At 40.9% G+C, this 23,508-nt stretch overlaps 1 protein-coding gene and 1 pseudogene across 3 annotated transcripts in view; both read right to left on the reverse strand.

Annotated features, from left to right (window-relative positions):
* Osgin2 (oxidative stress induced growth inhibitor family member 2) overlaps nucleotides 1-17,013 on the reverse strand; it is a 20,437-nt gene extending 3,424 nt beyond the window's left edge. The window contains exons 1-5 of one of the 3 annotated variants that reach the window (XM_021222086.1): nucleotides 16,829-17,013; nucleotides 8,581-8,735; nucleotides 6,298-6,434; nucleotides 5,274-5,465; nucleotides 1,943-2,034 (exon numbers count right to left, since the gene is read on the reverse strand). In XM_021222086.1, the coding sequence (XP_021077745.1) occupies nucleotides 1,943-2,034; nucleotides 5,274-5,465; nucleotides 6,298-6,434; nucleotides 8,581-8,735; nucleotides 16,829-16,872 (620 nt within the window). In that variant the 5' untranslated portion in view covers nucleotides 16,873-17,013. Of the gene's footprint in view, nucleotides 1-1,942; nucleotides 2,035-5,273; nucleotides 5,466-6,297; nucleotides 6,435-8,580; nucleotides 8,736-16,647; nucleotides 16,686-16,828 lie in introns of those variants that run through there. The other 2 variants (XM_029533304.1, XM_029533305.1) reach the window with 2 other exon arrangements.
* LOC110338996 lies at nucleotides 10,975-12,279 on the reverse strand (annotated as a pseudogene).
* Nucleotides 17,014-23,508: the final 6,495 nt, after the last annotated feature.

Below are 23,508 nucleotides of genomic sequence, written 5' to 3' on the forward strand. Positions count from 1 at the left end.
GGATAGCATTTGAAATGTAAATAAAGAAAATAATAATAATAATAATAATAATAATAATAATAAGAAGAAGAAGAAGAAGAAGAAGAAGAAGAATGTATATAAAAAAAAGATATATGCTTCTTGTTAGAAAAAACAAGGAAAACCTTTCCCTTTAACAAATCCAAGAATATGCTAAACTATTTTGCTTGCTTACCAAACGAACTCAAACAACGTGATGGATTGTGCAACTTTAATTTTCAACCTCTTCATATGTTTTAAGATTTAGCTTTTTGTTCCACTTACTTATTATGCATGTATGAGTCTTTCTCCTGGTGGATCTATGTGTAGCACATACAGGTCTGATGCAAATGAGCCTCCGAGAAGGGTTTTGGATTCCCTGTTACTGGAATAATGATGGTTGTGAGCCACCCACCATGTGTTGGGAACTGAACCTGGGTCCTCTGTAAAAGCAGCAAGCGCACGGTGGTGATAGTGTATGCCTTTAATCCTAGCACTCAGGAGGCAGAGGCAGGTAGATCTCTGTGAGTTCAAGGCCAGCCTGGTGTACAGAGTAAGTTCCAGGTCAGCTAGGACTACAGAGAAACTCTGTCTCAAAAACAAACCAACAAACAACCCAAAATACATGAAAGATAGAAAGAAAGGAAAGAAAGAGAAAGAGAGGGGGGAAGGAAGAGAAGAAAAGAGAGGAGAAAAAAGGAATGAGAAGAGAGAGTAAGACAGAAGGAAGGAAGCTTTGGGGCTGAAGAGCTGGCTTAGCAGTGGAGTACTGATGCTCAGGGTCCAGAAGGCTGCATTACACGGCAGTTCACGACCGTCCATAGCTCAGTTCCAGGCCGACACCCTCACACAGACAGATGTAGATAAGACACCAATGCACATACAATAAAAATAAATGAATCATCAGAGAGCCACCTGCCCGCCTCTATCTCCTAAATGCTGGATTAACTGTGTGCGCACCACCAAGATGATCTAGATCTAAGACTGATGTTCTTAAATCTTTTAAAATTAAGGAAAATTTCTATGAATTAAACATGGTTGCTACCTAGCATGAAGTCAATTACGCAAACTTCATCTCTATTCTAACAAAGATTAAGTTCCTGCTTTGACGTACCGCCATTAGTGGTAAAATTAGATTCTCTGTATTAGTTATTCAAATCTGGTTTGTACATGAACCTGAAAATGATAGGGATTTTTACATTTCTCCTTTTGAATTTTATATACCTTCCCCCAAAATAAGACCTGTATTCTTCCAATGAGAAATTACTCAGTCCTACTCAAAGTACTAATAATTAAATATTGACCTTCATGTCCATGGTAGCAAACCCATGTTTTTAGTTTATCATTCTAAATGACAAATCATAATAAGTATATTATTACCCTTCAAAAATAAACTGTGCTGGGTGTGGTGGTATGCACCTTTAATTCTAGTAGATTTAATAATCCTGGCAGAGGCAGAGAGATCTCTGTGAGTTCAAGGCCAGCCTGATCTTCACAGTGAGTTCTAGAGGTGCCAAGGCTATGTAAAGAGTCTGTCAAAAAAAAAAAAAAAATCCAAAACTAAACCAAACCAAACAAACAAACAAACAAACGTCTTAAGCATATATACACTTAGTATACATAAAGTACATAAAGTCACATCCTCATTGAAAAACTGACACATTTGGGAAATAATGCATAGGTAGATGAGAAAGTAACTAATATTAAATATAAATCCTATTTAATAAGGTTAATATAAACAGGAGGGCCCTACAAATAGTCCTTTATGTACACACAGCTTTGTAGCATCCTAAATGGAAACTAGCTCATAATCACTGCTTCACACAAGTTTTATTTAGCAAGTGTATTTCTATTCATGTAATACAGGAGTCACAGATGCTGTGAACATTTTTCAACAGTCCCTTTTTTCATAGGTCAAAGAACTTTAATACAGATGGATCTTTACCTTCGTTTGCTAGATATCCAATCTTTAAATTTAAGACCAGGAAGCTCCATCCAATTTCCAAAGCTGATTGTCAGCATAGAACCTTCCATATTCTAGTTTAAAGGAGTTGAAAAAAAAACACAATGAAGCAGCATTACCTTTTGAAAGCAAGCACATCTTATTTATATACATATTTACATTATATAAAACACATTCACAAGAGTCCAAAAGAAACAGTGGTCTATAAAGTATGGATTTTTAGTTTCAGGCATGAAGAATAACAATCACACAACAGGAAAATGGATGCACCCAGAGGTAATCCTATTAAGTGAATCACCCCATCTTCAGAAATACAAGCATCTTACGTTCTCTCATTTGCAGTACATTTCCTCTGAAATTCTATTCTAATAAAACTTTCATGTATTTCACCATCTGAAATGACCTACAGCCATACATTTTTTTAGGCAAATCACGGCACTAGTTTTGGCCTGTGATCTATAATTAAGATCTACATGTTAATGAACACATCAGCATTTTTATTTCTTAACGAAAAGAAACATGTTCATTAATTTCCAAAATTTGGGTTTTTTTCAATATGGTGGGTTTTTTTTTTCTTTACAGATTTTTTAAAAATTGGAAAACAGCTTTTCTCTATCAATTATAATTCTGAAATCTGGACTAGGCTAAATACAACATAATCACTTTGTAAAAATAGAAAATAAGCAGTGGTTGCCTGAGAAACAGACTCAGCATTGGGGTTAATGTTACCATCAAAGAAATAAGCCTCTCAAGCTACTTCTGCTTCCCTCAAAACAAAGCAAAGGAGCCAAGTGCCAAGGGGCCTACGTAATCCCCAACAACCTCATCAGCACTCTAGACAATGCCTCTGTTCTCCCAACTTGCCCTGTTTCTACACAACCCAGCACTGAGAATGGGCATATTGTTATAATTTTTATTCACTCACTGACAAAACTTTTGAGACAGGGTCCCATGTATGAGATGAGTACATTTACTTATGTCTTTTTTTTTTTTTTTTTTTTGGTTTTTCGGGACAGGGTTTCTCTGTGTAGCCCTGGCTGTCCTGTAACTCACTCTGTAGATCAGGCTGGCCTCAAACTCAGAAATCTGCCTGCCTCTGCCTCCCAAGGGCTGGGATTAAAGGCGTGCGCCATCACACCCGGCACTTATGTCATTTTTTAACACGTGGTCTCATATATGCCAGTCTCGCCTTGACCATGTGATCTATAAAGCATGCTGTCACTGGGACAGCAGTATTCAGAAAGTATTGTCCAAGTGTATGTGAAATGGTACTTCTTCAAAGATGCAAGTGGGTTTTGAGGAGTGTGTCATTGGGAAGGGAAACTATTCCAGGCAAAATAAAAACCGATGTGACAGATTAATGACGAACATCATCAGTGTCATTCAGGAATTGAAAGAAACTAAGCCGTGGGTAAGAAATGATGTACTCTGCAAGTCTGGGCTACTCAAAGGTTTCACATTTCTGAAGATGGCAAGTCTCCCACGGCTTCTTAGACTATCTCCAAGCCTTTAGAATCTTCTACTGAATCAGTTTATATGTGCATACACAAGCCTTAGGCAATATTGTGCTTCTGTGACTATGATAGCTTTACTAATCATGTGATATATGGTGAGTAATAGTGTTCTTGAGACACAGATGCTTACTTTTACACACACACACACACACACACACACACACCACTTGCTTGTATACACACACATACACACAATCTCGGAAGGGATTGGGGCTTTAGTCTGGTTGACAGAATACTTGCTTAGCATATAGAGCTTAGTCCCTAGGGCCTCATAAACTCGGCCTAGTGGGAGACATCTGAGACTCTAGCATTTGGGAGGTAAACGTAGGAAGAGCATTAGTTCCTATTTGTTACACTTGGAGTTTAGAGCCAGCCTAGGAGATGAAAAATACATCTATCAAGGCTAGCCTAGTCTACAGAGGGAGTTCCAGAATAGCCAGGACATTAAAAAACTAATGTGTGTGTGTGTGTGTGTGTGTGTGTGTGTGTGTGTGTGTGTGTACTACGCATAAACAAGTTTCCCTGCTAGGCAGCTCTACAAGCAGACTTTCATATACTGTTCATCGCATCTTCATCCAACAGCAAGGCTTGCAGGGCAAGGCAGCAGCACAGGGCAAATGGTTACGTGTAGGAAAACCTGTATGAGTTTGAATGAGAATTCCCCCCACCCACCCATACGCTCACATACATCCTTAGTCAGCAGTTGTTTTAACTATTTGGAAGGATTGAGATATGTGGCCTTGGAGGAGGTATGTAGCTGAGAGTGGGCTTGAGGTTTTAAAGCCCTTGCTGGGACACTGTCACTCACTCTCTCTCTCTTCCTGCCTCCTGTGCATGTAGATGTAGATCTCAGCGTTTTCTTCTGCACTATGCCTCCCTGAATGCCACCACGCTCCTCACCATGGTAATAATGTATGGAGTCTCTGAAACTGTAAGCAAAGCCCCCAATAAAATGCTTTCTTTTTATAAGAATTGCCTTGGTCATGTGTCTCTTTGCGGCTACAGACACTAAGACAGTCATTAAATGAGGTTCAAACATGGACTTTACAGGCTCTGAATCAGAGAGAAATACCTTTTGTTCAAATTAAACCTTTCATTTACAATATTTTTTTCTTTAAAATCTTAAAAATACATGGAAATATGGGCTGGAGACATGGCTCAGTGCTTCAGAGCACAGACGAATCTAGAGGAGCAGGGTTTGATTCCCAGCACCTACATGGCAGCTCACAACAATCAGCAATAGCAGTTCAGAGCATCTGAATTAGTCCTCTTCTAATTTCTGTGGGCACCAAGCATCCTCACGGTGCACTGACATATATGCAGACAAAACACTTATACACAGAAAAAAGATATAAGTATATCAAAAAAAAGAAAGAAAGAAAATACATGGAAATAAGATAGTGGTTTTCAGAATACCCTGTGAGATTTCTCTAAGTTTTAAATTATTGAAATTTTATTTACTTTTTTTATTTACTTTTATTTATTTTATATTCAGAGAAGCACTGCCTTGAAAACCAAACAAACAAAACAACCCCTCGTCCCCCCCCCCCCCAAAAAAAGTAGAATCAAGTTGGAAGCCCACATGGTGGCACATGCCTTTAATCTCACACCTAGGACCAGAAGCAGGTGAAACTCTTGAGTTTGGGGCCAGCCTGATCTATAAAGTAAAATCTAGGACAGCAGGGCTATGCAGAGAAGTCCTGTCTTGAAAACAAAACAAAACAAAAAGCAAGTTGGTTTTATTAGAGCAATATATAATAAATCCCTTAATATACACTAAAATGCAAATATATACTTACATGCCATGCCCCACCAGGCGGGCCCTTACCAAGAACTAAGTGAGGGATATAATGATGCTGTTCTAGTTTCCAGTGCAGAATGGATGGGGAATCATACCCAAAGTCAGCATCTGGGTGAAGAAGGGTGTCAAAAAGGACCGCCACTGGATTGGACGATCGCCCCTCAAGACCCTCAGACAGGTATTCTAAGTCCTGAACCAAAGGGGAAAAAAATGTCAGTTTGAAAAAAACCAAGACAACTAGGTTGATGAAGGACATGCCAACTCAGTAGCTTCTAAGAGTGAGTTAGAGACCATGTATTTTCCTTGAGTTCATTCATACTAGATTCCTTGCAAAATAAATGTAGGCAAGGTTTGGATCTAAAACAAAGGCTTTTTGTTTTTTAATTAAAAATCCTTATAAGAGTTGAAGACGCCTTTGGAATACAAATGTCAACTGGGATGTAAGAAGTAGCACTTCCCACATGGGTTTCAGCTTAGAGAACATATTAAGCCCTCACCAGAGGGCTGCAAAGATGGCTCAGTCAGGAGCATGCTTCCCGCACAAGCCTGAGGGCCCAAGTCTGATCACTAGAACGAACCACATTTTAAAGGCCAGGCATGGTGGCCCATGCCTATAATCACAGCAGTGTGGAGGTGGGCATGGAGGACTTCTCCAGGTCACTGGCTAGGCAGCCTAGCCCAGGGGAGATAAAGGCCTACCTATGAGAACCCTCATTTCAAAAACCATTATGGACAGACAGTTCCTGGGAAACAACACCCAAGTTAACGTGCAGCTTACACACATGCACACACTCATGTTCTCATATCAACGTGCACTCAAAGCCATATAAAACTTTTTAAAGCTCCACTAGGAAATTAGAAATTTTTGCTCAAAACTTCAATATAGTTTAATACGACATCAGAATGTATTTATAAAACTAAAGTAAATACATTATTTAGAATGAAGGAGTTACAACAAAGAAATATATAAAGCTAATCGTTTCAGCACTAAAATGTCTTATAAAACATGTAACTAATAATACCTGATCCACAATGGAGAGATGTCTTGCTTCTTCTAGTTTACTATGTAAGATTGTATTTGGATGTATTGCTTCAGATGATAAATACGGTCTGTAGCCTGACAGCATATACGAAAGGCATATTCCTGAAGGTCCATTTCCTATTTTTTTAAAAAAGCAAAGTGATGTAAGTTGGTCTTCTTATTGGCTGGGTTCCCCTTTCTGTTCCTCCTCCAATCAACTAAAATCTGGCACTCCTAGTTGACCCCTGCCTTCTCTCTGTCCTTCAGAATCTTGTCTGCTTAAGGCTTCCACTCTATGCTACTGACTTCCAAAATTAGCTATACAGGATGACCTATTCTTGAGAAATAGATATTTTCATAAGTTACTTCTTTATTATAATTGATGTGGAATCAAAAATTAGCCAATAGCAGGATAGACAGCTCAGAAGGTAAATACAGTTGCCACCCTTCTTAGCAATCTGAGTAAAATCTCTGGAACTGACACAGTGGAAGGGGAACCAATTTTTGCAAATTGTCCTCTGACCTCCATACATGTACTGTGGCATACACAAACACACTCATACACATTAAATCAATAAACAAACAAAATAAATGTGTAAAAAAAGAACCTTAAAGATATTTTAAAACCAATTCATATGGTTATATCCAAAATGCAAGGAAAACCATTTGACAAAACCCAGCACAAATCAAGCATCCATCCATGATTTAAAAACATACAGAATTAGAAAGAGGAAAACTTCTTCCACATGACAAAGAACATGTTTAAAAAACAACAACAACAAACAACAACAACAAATAACAGTCCTACTCATCACCATGACGGACGGGCTGAAGGCATGAAGTAAAGAAAGGAGGGGAAATCACTGATTGCCAGGGACGTGATTATCTATCAAGTAAATCCCAAGATCCTCAAGAGCTCGGAGCCGCAGCTACGGCAGTATTGCTAAAGCCTACTGCTTTCTTACAGCAGCAATGAAGAAAGTAAAATTTGAAATGAAAACCACACCATCATTTACATTTGTGTCAAATATTTTATCACAATTTTAACAAAATGTGTATGAGTTACATAAAGAAGGCCAATTCTGACTAAAGAAAAAAAATGTTAAAAAAGCCCACATAGATAGTAAGATACTCCATCTCCATAGACAGGAAGACTCAACATTATTGCTAGTTGTTCTTAACCTGATTTGTAGACTTAATGCAATTCCAATAAACAATTCTAGAAAGACAATTAGAAAGGCAAATAGCCACCACAATGCAGTCTTGAGCTAGGTCTTGCCTGTCTTCCTCAAGCTTGAGTATTAGATGGAAAATATAAATGGCAGATAGTTAAATAAATCTAATTATTCACAGTTTCAAAAATCTCAATTGTTGAATTTTAGTAGCTGTACATCCTATCTGTTGAGGTGATACAAAGGATTCAAATGGTTATTATAATTTAGGGAATTATAAATCTTACTGCAAAACACTATAATGTCAAATGGCTCAAGTTACTAACTTACAGTTGTCATTTAGTTTTAAGTCTGTCTACAGGTGCCTAGTCAATACGACAGCGCTATAGGGTTCAAATACAATAATAATATACACAGAGTGACCTGCACAGAACTCTAATAATACTGGTCATCATTAATAGCTATCATCAGCAATTCAGTGAAAAGCTATTACATCCCAAATTGACTCTGTCATCATATAAGCCGATCTTTCTCCAAAGACCTGAATGGTTACTTTAACATATCTAACAACTTAAAACTTCATTATAATTCTGTCCTTTATTACCTGCCTCCATTCACAGAAGCATCTCCTTTTTATTTTTGTCCTTTTAAGATACTTATTAATTACCACATAGTAGTTGTACATATTTGTGAGGCGAAGCGTGGCATTTTAATGCATATATATCATAATGATCAGATCAAGGTAACATATACATCACCTTAGATACATATCAATCACTTGAGCTGGGAACATTCAAACTGCTACCATTTTAATAAGTGGAGCCTTTTCAATAGAATGGAAGAACCTTAGAATTACAAAAGCCGTAAGAGCAGTAACTAGCTTTAAGAAACAAAATATAGGGGGCTGGTGAGATGGCTCAGTGGGTAAGAGCACCCGACTGCTCTTCCGAAGGTCCAGAGTTCAAATCCCAGCAACCACATGGTGGCTCATAACCATCCGTAACGAGATCTGATGCCCTCTTCTGGTGTAGCTGAAAATAGCTACAGTGTACTTACATATAATAAACAAGTAAATTACTAAAAAGAAAAAGAAACAAAATATAATAACTTACCAATTATTACCATAGGCAAAGTCACTGATGAATCTTCAAGTAAAGAAGTTTCTTCAACTAATGGCATCCCTTTAACTTTTGGCCCCAAATTGTCACCAAAATATTGTACAAAAGAATTAAAAATCTCTCCTTCAGTTTCAGTGTCACTATAGTTTCTTTAAAAAAAAAAAAAAAGGTAAAAGTATAGTTAATATAGGTTTTATAAAATCCAATTCATCCTTATATTGTATGTAGGCAATAAAATATCCATGAGTTGCATAATACTTTCAATTGTATATCATGTAAGTCCGCAAGTCTGAAGTAGCTATTTATCTCATATTAATATCTTAAGAGCACATTAACTACTGAGTAAGCTTTTTTTCCGGGCTAGGGAAGTAGCTCAGTTGGTAGAGTACCTGCCTGCATCAGGACCTGAGTTCAATCCCCAGAAACCACACAAAAAGGCTGATCACTTTGTCCACTCTGGGGCTCAATGGCCAGCCAGTCCAGTCTACTTAGCAAGCTCAAGGTCAGTGAGTGATTTCATCTAGAAAATATAGGTGGATAGTTTCTAAGTGCACGCAAACACACACACACACACACACACACACACACACACAGCTTCTTCAAAGACAATTACAGGTGAGATTTTGTAATTCTTTTGGGACGCCTAAAAAGAGCTGGTTTCCTCTCTTCTTTTTTTTTTTTCTCTCAGCCAGGAGCCGATGATGCACATCTTTGATCCCAGCAGTCAGGAGGCAGAGACAGGTGGATCTCTTGAGTTTGAGGTGATCCTGGTGTACTACAGAGTGAGTTCCAGGACAGTCAGGGCTACACAGAGAAACTCTGCTCAGGAAAAAAAAAAAAAAAATTTACATACAGATCTAGTTATATATATTCTCAGATATCTTAAGGACACAGAGAGCACAAACACTGGTCTTTTTGGATAAAAGAAATAAGACCTAAATGTTGACTTCAAATCCTTATTTACCAACTGCATCTCTAGAAACTAGTTTCAGTATTCTGTCATTCAGTCAAAAACTGTAGTATCCTCTGAACTCAATCAATGCTGTTATTTCTAGATTACTTCAAAACAGAATCCTCAAATTACCTTTCATGTCTCGTCAACAATTTCAATGTCTGAAAGGGTTAATACATATCAGCTGTGTTTATTAGGACTCTCAATGACAGATGTTATTTCACAGGACTAAGGTGGAATTGTTAATCCCAGAGGGTTGAGAAATGGAACCTTGAGAGGCTCCATCCTGCCTTTGATAGCTCATTTCTATTGTCAGTGTGACTTAGTCTGAGGAATTTTCTAGATCCGATTATTTGAAGCATGAAAATGTATCATAATTGTGGGCCACACCTTCTACTAGAAGGCCTGATAAAAGAACAAGGAAGGAAATGTGCCTGTATGTCTTCATCTTGCTGGCAAGTTCCTCTACTATCCTGTTGCCCAAACATTCCTTCACTGATTTTAGAACCAGCTTCTTCAGGCTGGAGAGATGGCTCAGCACCTAAGAGCACTGACTGCTCTTCCAAAGGTCCTGAGTTCAAATCTCAGAAACCACATGGATGTCTCACAATCATCCGTAATGAGATCTGATGCCTTCTTCTGGGGTGTCTGAAGACAGCTACAGTGTACTTTCATATAATAAATAAATGAATCTTTTAAAAAATAAAATAAAAATAGAACCAGCCCCTTCAGGGTGTCCATCCACCATAGACACCATCAGCTCTCCAGAATCTTCCAGGACTTCAGTCCCAGCCTGGGAGTGCTGAGACATTCAGCTTCATGGACGGAACAACTATCAGGTTCTCCACTTATCCAGCCTGAAACAGCCTTTGTTGGACTACCTGGACCATGTAAGCCAATCTACTATATTCCCTTAATAACCATTCCATCAGTTCTGTTCATTTAGAGAACTTAATACACTACCCCAAGTAGTACGAAGTTACACTAAGTACCAAATACACTACCCAGGATAGTACAAAGTTACATTAACCATACAATATACTACCCAGGATAGTACAACACTACACTATCTAATACTCTACCCCAGGACAGTATAAACTTACATTAAGTATACAATACACTACCACAGAATAGTACAAAGTTGTTAAGAGACACCAACCTTTCCTGGCTCTTAAAACAAAACAAAACAAAAATCTGCCCTAATAGCGACCAGTATTATTAGATTTCTATTTGTTTTGTTTTGCTTTGTTTTTAAGGCAGGGAATATTTTATTTAAAACCCATCAGTGAAATAGACAGCTTAGATCTGTGACAAATTATTCATGCTCAAAGTCAGTAACTGTATGCCCAGACCACAACTTTCTGTGTTGAAACAGAATAAACTTCCTTGTAAAAGTTGCGCCTTTGGGAAATTTAATTTAGTATTCAGCTTCTTCCTCACCCTCTCTCAACAGAATTCACACCAATTTCCTCATAATCCTTCTCTAGGGCAGCCATAACCTCATGGGCCTCAGAGAACTCCCCCTCCTCCATGCCCTCACCAACACAACACTACATGAAGTCATGCTCTGCATTCATGAGATCAAACTTGTGATCTAGGCAAGCCCAGGCCTCAGCAATGGCTGTGGTGTTGTTAAGCATGCACACAGCTTTGTAGCCAGATACACTGTGGGAGGCTGGTAACTAATGCCAATCTTAAAAGTGAGTGGGGCACCAGTCCACAAACTGGATGGTACACTTGGTCTTAATGGTAATGGCAGCACTGACCTCTTTGGGAACCACATCTCTGCCATACAGTAGGCCATATATTTATGACGCCAACAGTCACAAATCACTATCTAGTTGGCTGACTAAAAGCAGACATTGGTCATCTCTGCTATAAAAAGCTTCTCATAGTAAGCTTTCTAAGCAAAAACGACAGGAGCCTAGTGGCAGAGGAAGTAGATTCTAGGACAGGGCACAAGATTGGTCTGGAATTCTGTCAGGTCAACATTAAAGGTCCCATCAAATCTGAGGGAAGCATTGACAGAAGACAGTCTGACCTACCAATCCTATTTAAGTTAGTGTAAGTTGGGTGTTCAATGTTGAGATTTCTGTAACAGATATCACAGATGGCCCAATTATCTACCATGAAGGCACAATCAGAGTGCTCCAGGGTGGTGTGGGTGGTGAGGATGGACTTGTAGGGCTCAACTACAGCAGTGGAAACTTTGGGGGGTTGAGTAATGTAGAACTCCAGCTTCAACTTCTTTTCATAACCAATAGAGATTCACTCCATTAGCAGGGAGATGAATTCACAGCCTGATCCCCTACCAACTCCATAGAAAACGGAGAAACCCTGAAGATCTGTACACTGGTCAGCCAGTTTGAAAGTTCTGTCAAGACAAGGTCAATGATGTCCTTGGCAATGGTGTAATTGCCAGGGGCACAGGTATAGGCAGCATATTCCTTGCCTGTGATGAGTTGAGCTGCTCAGGGTAGAAAAGCTGGCAGTAGGTACCAGTGCGCAATTCATCAATAGCTATGTGTTCAAGGTCAACGACCACTGCCCAAGGCACATGCTTGCTAGTGCCTGTCTCACTCAAAGAGGTCCTCAAAGAGTCATCTCTTTCCCCAAGGATCATGTTACTTGGCATATGGTCATCAGGCTAGATACCATTTTCCTGGCCGTAGAGCTTCCAGTAGGCATTGCCCATCTGGACACCAGCCTGGCCAACATGGATGGAGATGCACTCACACATGGTTGCTACTTTGAGACTGCCAGATGAATGCGGGAAGACAAGGAAGCAGTATTACTTCTTACAGCTCGACTCTTAAGTGGTCCATGTAAGAGAACCTGCTGCTTACGGGTCTCTTATGTAGCCAAAGCATATAACCTGTTGGCATGGCTATTAAACACAGCCCATCCTCACATGCAGGCTGGCTCCTAGAAGGGTGTTTATACTCAATCCACCCCATTCAGGATCATTCCACCTACACCTCTGGAATTAGATGCAGATGTATCTGCTGCTTCCCCATTTCTGCTTCTTGGAAATTGCACTAAACCCGAGTGGTTTTTCCCCTTGTTGAGCTATTTCCCTATAGAGTTTAACAGAACTCAGACTAGCCTCAATCACAGTATGTAGTCGAAGCTGGCCATGAACTACTGATCTGCTTGTCTGCACTACTCAGGTGCTAGAATTACAGGTGTGCAACGCTCAGTCTGGCCTAACTTGAACTTTTTATCTTATTACATTTATTTACTCTCGCTGGGGGAAGGGGAAGTCGTGACTGTGCCAAGGCACTGTGCAGAGGTCAGAGGGCAGCCTGTAGGAGTCTGTTCTCTCCGTCCCTGTGAGTAGCAGGGATAAGACTTAGCTCATTACTCTCAGCCGTCTCCAACCTGACTGTTTTATGCCCTGAGCTGCTCACACTTCTCCAGTGAGTAACCCTATTTCTCTTGCAGGCTTCTGGCCAGTCATTTCGGCTCCATAAACCCCATTTATATTATCGCTGTTGTAAAGGTTACAGTTCTGTCTTGGGACCTGCAGACCTTCCTTTAGTGTTTTCCAGCCATTCTTACCTTAAACATTGGTGCTCGCTCCTACAGGTAAAACCCAAGACGTATTAAAATGATCACTCTGCTAAGGTTTTAATAACGACAAAGACTACATGTTCTTTCTCATAGCTGGATCCCAGCTTTTAATTTTAGTATGGGCATTTGTACTGGGATACGTACAAAAGCCAAGAAGCTAGAAACAGACCCATGAGGTGGGAAGGTACACCTTAAAGGGCACGGGGTACGGTAGAATATGTGATTTAAAAAAAATAAAAATAAAAGTAGAAAGGTGAATTACTAGAGGTAGGAATGTTTCACTGAAAAGTGGAACAGGGAGCTGGGAGAGAGGGGGAAATTGAAGATGCATGGAAATCCAGACAGAAGCATAATACCCAGTAAGCTAATTTTAAAATAAAATGTAAAAACGGGGTGTGTGTAAATCAGCAAATACATTTCAACAGTCAATTTCCTTCTGCTATGTGGCATCCCTCTGGTCAGCAAGCTGAGCAGCAAATACCCCTTCCATCTCCACAGTCTGTTTGTTCACTCCCTTGTTTTTTTGGGGCTCTCATCAAAGACTCAATTCAACAAACAATGATTTCTGGGCTATTTCATTCCACTAATTTATGCCTATGTTTATGCTAGCACCAGATTTTCTTGATACCTGATGCTTTGCAGTAAATTTTGAAACTAAAAAAGGTGAGTCCCATAATTTTGCTTTTTCAACCTTTGTGAGACTACTCTGGGTCTCTTGAATCCCCGTGAATCAATTTATGTAAAAGGGGCAGTCTATCTTTATAATACTACACTGCCACAGGAGTCAGCCACAGGAGTATGATTTTTAAAAGATTCAGGTTTTCAGCCTACAAACATAAAATACTTTTCTATACAGTTATGCTTTCAGTGAAGATGTTCTGAGAAATGCACAGCTATTTCTGTCCCTATGTTAACACTGGGTGTATGATACGCAAACTCTGACAGTTATGTTACTGCAAAAATTGAAATTTATGGGAAGCCACACCTATATTCAGTCTGTCATTGACTACACTTAGACCCTAATTTCTTCTAAGGCTTCCTGCTTTTCAATGTACAGCCTTGTATTTTTTGTTAAATTCCTCTCATTTTTTTAAAATGAAAAGTTTAGCCCTTCATTTTTCACACTAAGTGGAATTATTTTGTTAATTTCCCTTTCTAGTTATTCATTATTGCTGCATACAAGTATAATTCACTCTTGTACAACATGTATTCTGAAATATTGCTGAATTTGGTATAAATCTCAGTAAGTTTGAATCAAACATTTCCTAAGACTTGAGGATAAAAAGAACCGAAAGTTTAGCATCTCTAAGTTTTTGGTACATTAGCCTACCCGAATTCCACAGTATGGGCAACTCCTGATTTCTTAGTCATTAGCATCATCTTTTAGTGTGGCAAACCACAGCAATATCTTTCCCAAACTCTGGTTAACAGGTTTTGCCTAAAGCATTAATGAACTATAAGTGCATTGGTAACTATGCACCACCTAAATTAGGACCTTGTTGTTATGTTTTTATAGTATATTTGTGCTATATAGTTCAGTTCTATGAATAGTGTTCATTTGTACTTGGGTTTCCAACATGATGAATAGTCTATTTAATACAAACTATTTTGAGGTTTCTTTGGTTTTTGTTTGTTTGTTTAAATACACTGTTTCATTATTCACGGCACCAACAAAATTGTAAAATTTGTTAAATTTATAAAATTACATTTCGGAGCTAATAAAGAACATGCATTTTTGCATGCAAAAATGTTAGCACGCTGTCAGACATTAAAGTCAAGACCCTTTGCTATGATTTTGGAAGGCTTGCACACTTTGCTTTTGAAACACTACAGTCTAAAGTTACTAAACAAGGTAGTATAGATATAATTTTTGGTAATAAAATACTTCTCAATTACAGCAGTATAGATATAGTTTTTGGTAATAAAATACTCAATTACAGCAATACCTTTTTAAATAATCAAATACAAATCTGCAACTCAATTTTAAGGGAATTGGAACCACAATTCTAGGTTTTCTCAAATGGATACTCCCACACTGAAAGTCTCTAAGGTACCAAATAAAGGCAGTCTCCCATCCATTTTCCAGAATAGAACGTGTTAAGTCGTCTCCCTTGAAACATTCTGTCATAATGCCTATTAATGGAGACATCCCAAAATGTAGTTGTTATCACAAACTGCTTGAAAATAAATCTCTACTAAAGCTGTGCAAAGGACAGCATCAGTGGCAAAGGACAGCAAGGCAAAGGGAGAGCACTGGCTTCATTAGCAAGGCCCTACACCTCCTTTCCAGCAACACAAAAATCAATGACTAAAACACCATCAGACTAAAAATGTTCCTGAAGGAGCTGGCAATCTTAAAAATAAATAAGTAAATAAATAAATTTTTTATAAATTAAGAAAGATTAAATCCTGTACCTAACATAAGTCTTCTAATGATGATACATTTAACTATAATAAAGTAGCAAACATGGTTTCTTCTCTCCCAACACTAAACTGTAGCAAATACTTTTCACTCCCTCCCCTAAATTTCTTTGCACAGAGATAAGAGGATGGTATTTACCACAGAGGCTCAGAGTAAGAATTCCAAGCTCTCCCATTACCGTTCAACAGGACACCAAAGGTGTCAGGAGACTTTCAGAGGGTTATTTCCTAAAAGAAATGTAGCTTCCCAAGAGGCTTCAAATTTTCACTCCAACCTGCTTTTTACAATACTCAAAGTGGGTAAGTGTGTAAAGTGCACAACAATCTGTCTAGAACATAGTATCCAGCAGTCCTTGACATAAAACTTTTTTAGATCTAGAATTTAAAGTCTCCTCACAAGCTCAAGAGGTTGGGCAGACCTAGGTCATTGCTATTACAGCAGGAGTCTGCTTTCTCTGCACCTCACATGCTCTTTCAACCTCTTCTGTGAAGGTGATTAAATACACACAACATCTACTTGTATTAAATAAAATGAGCTCTGTGGTTTGTATTGATGACAGTCAAAAATACTGTGACGTGTGGCTTACATCAGTAATGAAAGAAATCCTAGTACTTTTAGAAATGATTTTAATATCCTTTCCACCCAAGTTAATGGTTCACCTAAATTCTATGAGCCTCTATTAAACAACTCTTTATCAGTTTATTCTGTAACGTTCATACATGTAAAGCCAGGTCCTGGAGTCCTTGCTAAACGTAACATTTCATCCCACCCAGTTTCTTGTACTTTTGATCTTTTCTGTAATTCCCCGAAGAGGTCAATTGTACTGGATGTAGAACATACGTTCATTCATCTTTAAAACTACTGTTTTTCTCACCTTAAGAAACTTTCATCATAATTTGAATATAAAACTGCCACTTTCCAAATTTCTCCATCCTAACATGGCTTTACATCACTAATACCTTAGTAAGTCACGACCCACTGTCACTACATGACACATTCTTCTCCACTTCCCTTCAAGCCAGTAACTTATGTTCCTCGATGTTTAAAAGATCAAAAATTCAAAGGAGGCTCTTCACGGATTTTCAAATTTACCATTTACACGTAATCGACTCACCGCCGGCCTAGCCACTCTCGCCGTCCTGTGACCGGCGCGGTCCAGGAACAAGAAGAGGGGACAAGAAAAGAGCGGGATGTCCCCGGAGCAGCGCCGGCCCAGCGGGCGGCGGCCGAGGAGCACACACTGCAGAGCCAGCTCCGACCCATCCCGGGGGTGGGGGTGGGGGGGAAAAAGTCACCTGAAATGACCGGCCAGGGAGCAGCGGCAGCACCACACAGGCATGGAGAGCGGCTGCCGTCCTCCCGGAGGGCCGACCGCGGGCTGGTCCGGGCGCGCGCTCTGCCTGCACCGCGGCTCACAGGCGCGGGAGTCCGTCCCGGGCCAGCGGCTTCCGCTCCTCCCCGCCGGCGGCTGGGCGGCGCAGCGAGTGATGAGCGCCGCGCTGGGGGCGGGACCGGGCGCTGCGACGGCGACGCGCGGCTCCGCCCACCAGGTGCGGCGCGTGGACGAGGCCGCCGATTGGTGGAGTCGCGGCGAGGGGCGGGCCCACGGAGAGGGATGCGATGGACCACGGCGCTGCGGTCCAGGTCCTCACGAGGCCTAGGCTCCGGGCTTGGGGTGCGTTCTCGATGCCTGCTCTTGGGATTGCAGAGCAGTGGAGGCTTCTACCTCCGGCCTGCGGGTCTCAGGGCTGTCCGGCCACGAGAACCTACCTGAGCTCACGTCCTTGCACTGTCCCGGGTGCATCTGGCCTCGGTCCCCGCATCGCGGCCACCCAGAGAATCCCGCAAACCATAGGTGGTGCCCCGGCCGCACATCTGGCGCTCCCCTTGGCCGGGTTCAGCCTCCCTTCTTAAAGAGCGCGGCTCCACCATTCCCCGGAGTGAGCAAGGCCTTGCTCAGCCCGGCAGAGACGAGTGGGGAAAGGGGCAGGGCCAGAAAAGATGTTTTGAGTCTTTCCAGGTGTCTTTGAGTCCATTGACAGTCAGGAAAATTCAGCATAGGGAGTGCATCCTATTTGATATTTATCCAAAGTTAAAAGGTGAGGGTGGACACTGTCGGAGGGTCTGATCACCTGCTGTTTTCCAACGACGCCTCCCTCCCCCTCCATTAAGCCATGATTTTTGGGGTGTCAGGGTACACAGTTAAAGCAAAAGCACCTGTTTGTTTATGTCTTTAAAAGAAGTTCTCTTTAAGAATGTTGGTTGGGGGCTGGTGAGATGGCTCAGTGGGTAAGAGCACCCGACTGCTCTTCCAAAGGTCCGGAGTTCAAATCCCAGCAACCACATGGTGGCTCATAACCATCCCTAACAAGGTCTGACGCCCTCTTCTGGAGTGTCTGAAGACAGCTACAGTGTACTTACATATAATAAATAAAAAAAAAAAGAGAGAATGTTGGTTGGAAGCCGGGCGTGTTGGCGCACGCCTTTAATCCCAGCAGGCCAGCCTGGTCTACAGAGTGAGTTCCAGGACAGCCAGGGCTACTCAGAGAAACCCTGTCTCGGAAAAAAAAAAAAAAAAAGAATGTTGGTTGGAGTCTACACTTTTTAAGAGAACTCATCCTGGCAGAACATTGTGGCCGATGCCTTAATTTCAGCACTGGGAAAGCAGAGGCAGGTGGATCTCCATGAGTTCAAGTCCAGCCTGATCTACATAGGACAGCCAGGGCTTTGTAGAGAGACCCTGCCTCAAATAGAAAGAACTCAGCGTGCCTTCAGGATTCCATATCTAAAGGTGTATTCGCCGTTTTTTTTAAAATCGATTTTCTCCTCTTTGAAATAACAGCAGTATGGCAGTTCGTTTAACGTGTTAACAGTTGTGAGGGAGAAAGGAAAGAAGCTGCGCCTGCAGAGACATTGACTAGAGCTGCATTATAGTGGAAAGCTTAGATTGCTGCAGGTCCAGAGGCTAAATTACCTTATCTAGGCTAGATCTAGCACTGCAGAACACCAGTTACTTGCCCAGCTCTATGTGTGAACTAACGTCTAGTGACTAGAAGATAAAAGCCTTTTGGAATCTTGACTAAACAGACCACTAGCTTCCACCAACCCAAAGCTACGAATGCAGTAAGCATCCTGAGACTATAGCAACGCTTTCCTCATCTTGCTCTACCTGTCTCTCTGGCGTGCTTTAATAAAGCATAACAATGGATTTTACACTTGCCTTGAATTCTTTGTTCTGTGAAACTTCACAGAACTGCTTCCAGTTGGAACATGGAATTTGGGGTAGTTAAAACTCTTCCTGGCCCATAGTCACTCAGAATGGCTCCAGAATAATTTCTTCTTATTCTGTTTAAGAGGAAAGCTGTGGTTTTTTTGCAACGTGACATATAAGACCATCCCTTTTCTAATATTCATACCACTATCCTTTTACACATTTTTATTAGGTCTTTGTTTTAATTTATAGGTATTTTTTTTCATTTATATTGTTTTTTCAATGGTTGCAGAACAAATAAAAACATCAGATTTCAAATTTACATTGGTTTGTATTTAATATATTTTTAACAAATATTTTTGGTCACTTGTGTACAGGGTGTGTGGGACAGCAGTGAGTATGTGAGTGCAGATACATACAGAAACCACAAGAGGTTATAGAAGGGTCCTGGAGCAGAAGTTAGAGGCAGTTGGGAGCTGCCGAATCTCTGTTCCTGGAACCCAACTCTGGTTTTCTGCAAAGCAATTATGTTCTTAGTAGTTGAGCTATCTCTCCAGCCCCTAATGGTCTGAGTGTGTCAGAGCTGCAAGGAAACAAATTCCTAGCATTGAAGCCTTCTGATCTGTAGTATGGCAGCAGGGGCTGCTGTAGATAGTCCACAGCAGTAGACTATGATTTGCCTCTTGCTCTAACAGGGGCATGATTGTCAGCCACAGATGTCCTGCGAGTATGTGATTTTTGGATTCTGGGGACTTTTCAGAGGGTGTATAAATGTGAGAGCACCAATAGGGTTGCTGCTGGTGGTAGTGGGGGGGGGGGGGTTGGTTGGTTGCTGTTGGTTGCTGTTGGTCACGGTTTCTCAGTTTATTTAGTAGTCCTGTGCAAAGAAAAAAACAACAAGAGATTAGATATCCAGTCCCCAGCAAGGAACTTGACGCTCCTAAGCAGCAGGAAGCTTTTTAATGGTAACATTACTCTCTTTCCCCTCTGTCTTTTTTCTTCCCCTATGTGGTGTTAGGGGGTTGAAAGGTTAGAAAAGGGGTATTGAAGGGTAGAAGGAAGAACCCACAATATAGATAACTAATGCCAGTTACAAAAGGAGGAGGAGGAGGAGAAGAAAAGAAGAAGAAGAAGAAGAAGAAGAAGAAGAAGAAGAAGAAGAAGAAGAAGGAGGAGGAGGAGGAGGAGGAGAAGTCTGAATGTGCAGATAGATAACTGCATACTAAGCAGAAAAAAAAAACATGCATGAAAGTACCTTGTGGAATATGTTAAGAAGAGCAGAAGAAGCAAGAATCTAAAAGCTCTTTAAAGGAATGAGAATCAGACTAGCGTTGGCTTGTCATCAACAGAACCGAGTCTTAGAAGGTATACCCTTGAAAGCTCCGGATAATAGCTTGGAGCTTGGAGCCTGCTGTCTAGACTAAAGGGCTCCAGGGGTAGTAGGAATAGCTGCTTGTAGAAAAAAGGGAGTTCCTAGTTATGATAGAATCCTGGGAACCTATTCAAATGATGCTGCCATAAAAGTAGACTTTAATAACGAAAGTAAAATTGCACTTTGTAATACAATTGAAATGGCTTTCTGACGAAAGATGTCGCAGAATGAACCTTGCCTGGACAGGGAATGTTGTTTACATAAAGACAAACATCAATCCATTTTCAGATTTATGTCCTATACAGGCAAGAAGCTATGAGTAATTGTGTAGTGCTGGATAGCAGTAAAAGAGCCGTTCTGATGAGAAGTGAGCAGTTTTTGCCGGCAGGAACGGGAGGAAACAGTCTCGCACGTTGAGTGGAGTAATGTTTCTTAACGTTGGCTGCACATTAGAATACCAAGGAGCTTCTAAAGCACACTCCATGCTTGAGTTCCAGCACTTCTGCTGTGCCCCCTCCTCCACTGCCAATTAAGTTCAAAAGGTTCCGTGGAAGGGACCTGAGGCGCATCATACAAATCATGCAATTCCTGAGACGCCAGCCACTGAATTGACAAAACTGTCAGACGGACCCCTATCTTTTGAGGAGTATTGCTAAACTGGCCTGACAACCGCTGTGCCGACCAGGCTGGCCTGAGATGACAGCAGTCTTCCTTCCTCTGCCGCCTGAGGGCTGGGATTACAGGTATAAGCCGCATTCCTGTCTCAACTCCCCTTTTCCCAAACATTTTCACTTTGATATTTGTAATAAAGTTGGAAATCTGAAAAGGAAAGAGCTATACTCACTCCCCCCCCCCCAAGACTTGTGTTGGTTGTTGTTGTTGTTGTTTTCAAGACAGGGTTTCTCTGTGTAGCTCTGGCTGTCCTGGAATTAGCTCTGTAAACCAGGTTGGCCTCGAACTTAGAGATCCATCTGCTTTGGCCCCTGAGTGTTGGAATGAATGGTGGATACCACTGTCTGTCTGTCTGTCTGTCTGTCTGTCTGTCTGTCTGTCTGTCTGCCTGCCTGCCTGCCTGCCTAAATGCTTGGCTTTCTTTTCTTTTTTCTTTTCTTTTTCTTCTCTTTCTTTCTTTTCTTCCTTCCTTCCCTTGGTCCCTCCCTCTCTTCTTTCTTCCTTCTTTCAACAGGGTTTTATGTATCCCAGGTTGGCCCTAAACTCACTAAACTTACTACATAGCTAAAGAAGATGCTAGATTTCTGATCCTCCTGCATCTGCCTCCCCAGTGCTGGGATTGTACACATATGCCACCACTTATTGTTTATGAAGGGTTGGCGATCCAACCCAGAGCGTCTTATATGTGCCAGGCAAGCACTAGACCAAGCTGTCTGCCCAGCTCCTATGGACACATTTTTGACTTTTCATAAGTACAGCATATATAGAAAACACATATCTTCTGTTTCATTCACAAAGTTAATTCTGTTCAAAGCCACCCCTCCCAGCATGCCTTTCTCCAATTTACTATAGCAAGCATCAGCCGTTGCCATATTCTCTCATTCCTCTCTCATATCCACCATGGTTCTCATTAAGCAAGCTCTTAAACTTTGTACTGCCTTTTCCCTCTGTACCATATGCACATAGCTAAATCTGTTACCTCCTCAATGAGGCTGATCCCATTATCCCATTTAAAAATACATCCTTCCCTCTGTGTTAAAAAAATGGTACCTACCAATGCTGGGCATGGAGGCATACACCTTTAATCCAAGCTCTCAGGAAGCAGAAGCAGGAGGATTTTTATGAGTTCAAGGTCAGCCGAATGATCTACACAATAATTTCCAGGATAGCCAGAGCTACACAGAAACCTGGTCTCAAATCTGAAACCAATTCCCTAGATGGCACCCCCAATCTCAGTTGCTCTGCCCATTGTTTATCATAACATTTCTAGTTTCATCTCCATACTGACATCTATTATAATAATGCTTGTTTATGCCCCCAGAATATAAACCAGTAACATGATAAATGTTTCTCATTTTATTCAGAACTAAGCCTTAAGTGTCTGAAACACTCAACACCAATGAACCCTTGGGAAATATTTGTTGAACCTCAGTGACCTCTTAAATGGCATTTGGCTCATTTTCTTCCTAAAAAGAATGTGTTTAGCCACACTATATTATGTGTGTTTAATATGTGCTAGCATTACACGGTTACATAACATCTTTGTGGGATTCCAGATCTCCCCTGGCCAGTTGTCTGTCTTCTATGGGGCTGGGCTGGTAATCTGTCTTTCTGTGAAGTGCCTATAAAAGGTTGGCCAAGTTATTTTATCTCTGGGAACTTTAGTTATGTAATGTATAAAAGAAAGAAATTAACATAAACCAATTCGGATTTAACTTGTTTTTCTATTTCATTGTGTTTTCTTATGAGTTACGAGCTTGAAATAAACTGTTAATATTGTATTTTCTTTTTATTGGTTGTTTTGGTTTTGGGACGGGCTTTCACTATGTAATCTAGGTTGGATACAAACTCAGCATCGTCCTGCATAGCACAGTATTTTTGGAAGGGGCTCCCTTTCCTACATTCCAATCTATAAGCATCAGAATTCAAATATATGCCACCAAGTAGGGCCATTAAAAAGGACACTGATGCTATTTTTCCCTTTCAGGTGTATTTTTGTCATTCTGCTTTTTATCTTTTCTTTTATGTTTAAAAAGCCAGCCTCACCGGTCCATGCAAGGATTTTATAGCCCAGCCATGCTTTGGTATCTGTAATGTTCTTCTGTGATTTCAGATTTGTATGCAACACCTAACAAAGACTCTCCCTTTGAACTTCAGATGCTTCTGGGCAAAGGCAGGGAAGGACTTTTACTGTGACTAAATCCAGGGCTCCCTGCCTGATAGGCCAGCGACCTACTATTGAGTTACGTCTCAGCCCTATCTAACAGATTTAGTTGGAACTGTCTGTGATATTGCAACTCCAGAAGAAGAAGCAGGAAGGACCTGGAGTTCAAAGCCTACCTTGGCTACTGTCTTAGCCAGGGCTCTCTAGAGTCACAGAACTTTAGGGTAGTCTCTATATACTAAGGGAATTTGTCGATGATTTACAGTCTGGAGTTCAACTCTCCAACAACGGTCAGCAGCGGCTGTGAATGGAAGTCCAAAGATCTAGCAGTTGCTCAGTCCCACAAGGCAAGCAGGCGAAGAGAGCAAATCTTCCTTCTTCCAATGTCCAGCAGACGGTGTGGCCCAGATTAAAGGTGGGTGCCACCAAGCCTGGATCTGGGACTTGCTTTGTCCCAGATGTCTTTGAACTCAGAGATCTCCCTGTCTTAATTTTCTAGGATTCATAGCCATTACGTCTCAAGATCTCCATGCCAAGATCCAGGTCAGAAACTTGT

The sequence above is a fragment of the Mus pahari genome, chromosome 22 (assembly GCF_900095145.1).
Source record: "Mus pahari chromosome 22, PAHARI_EIJ_v1.1, whole genome shotgun sequence".
Classification (NCBI taxonomy): Eukaryota; Metazoa; Chordata; class Mammalia; order Rodentia; family Muridae; genus Mus; species Mus pahari.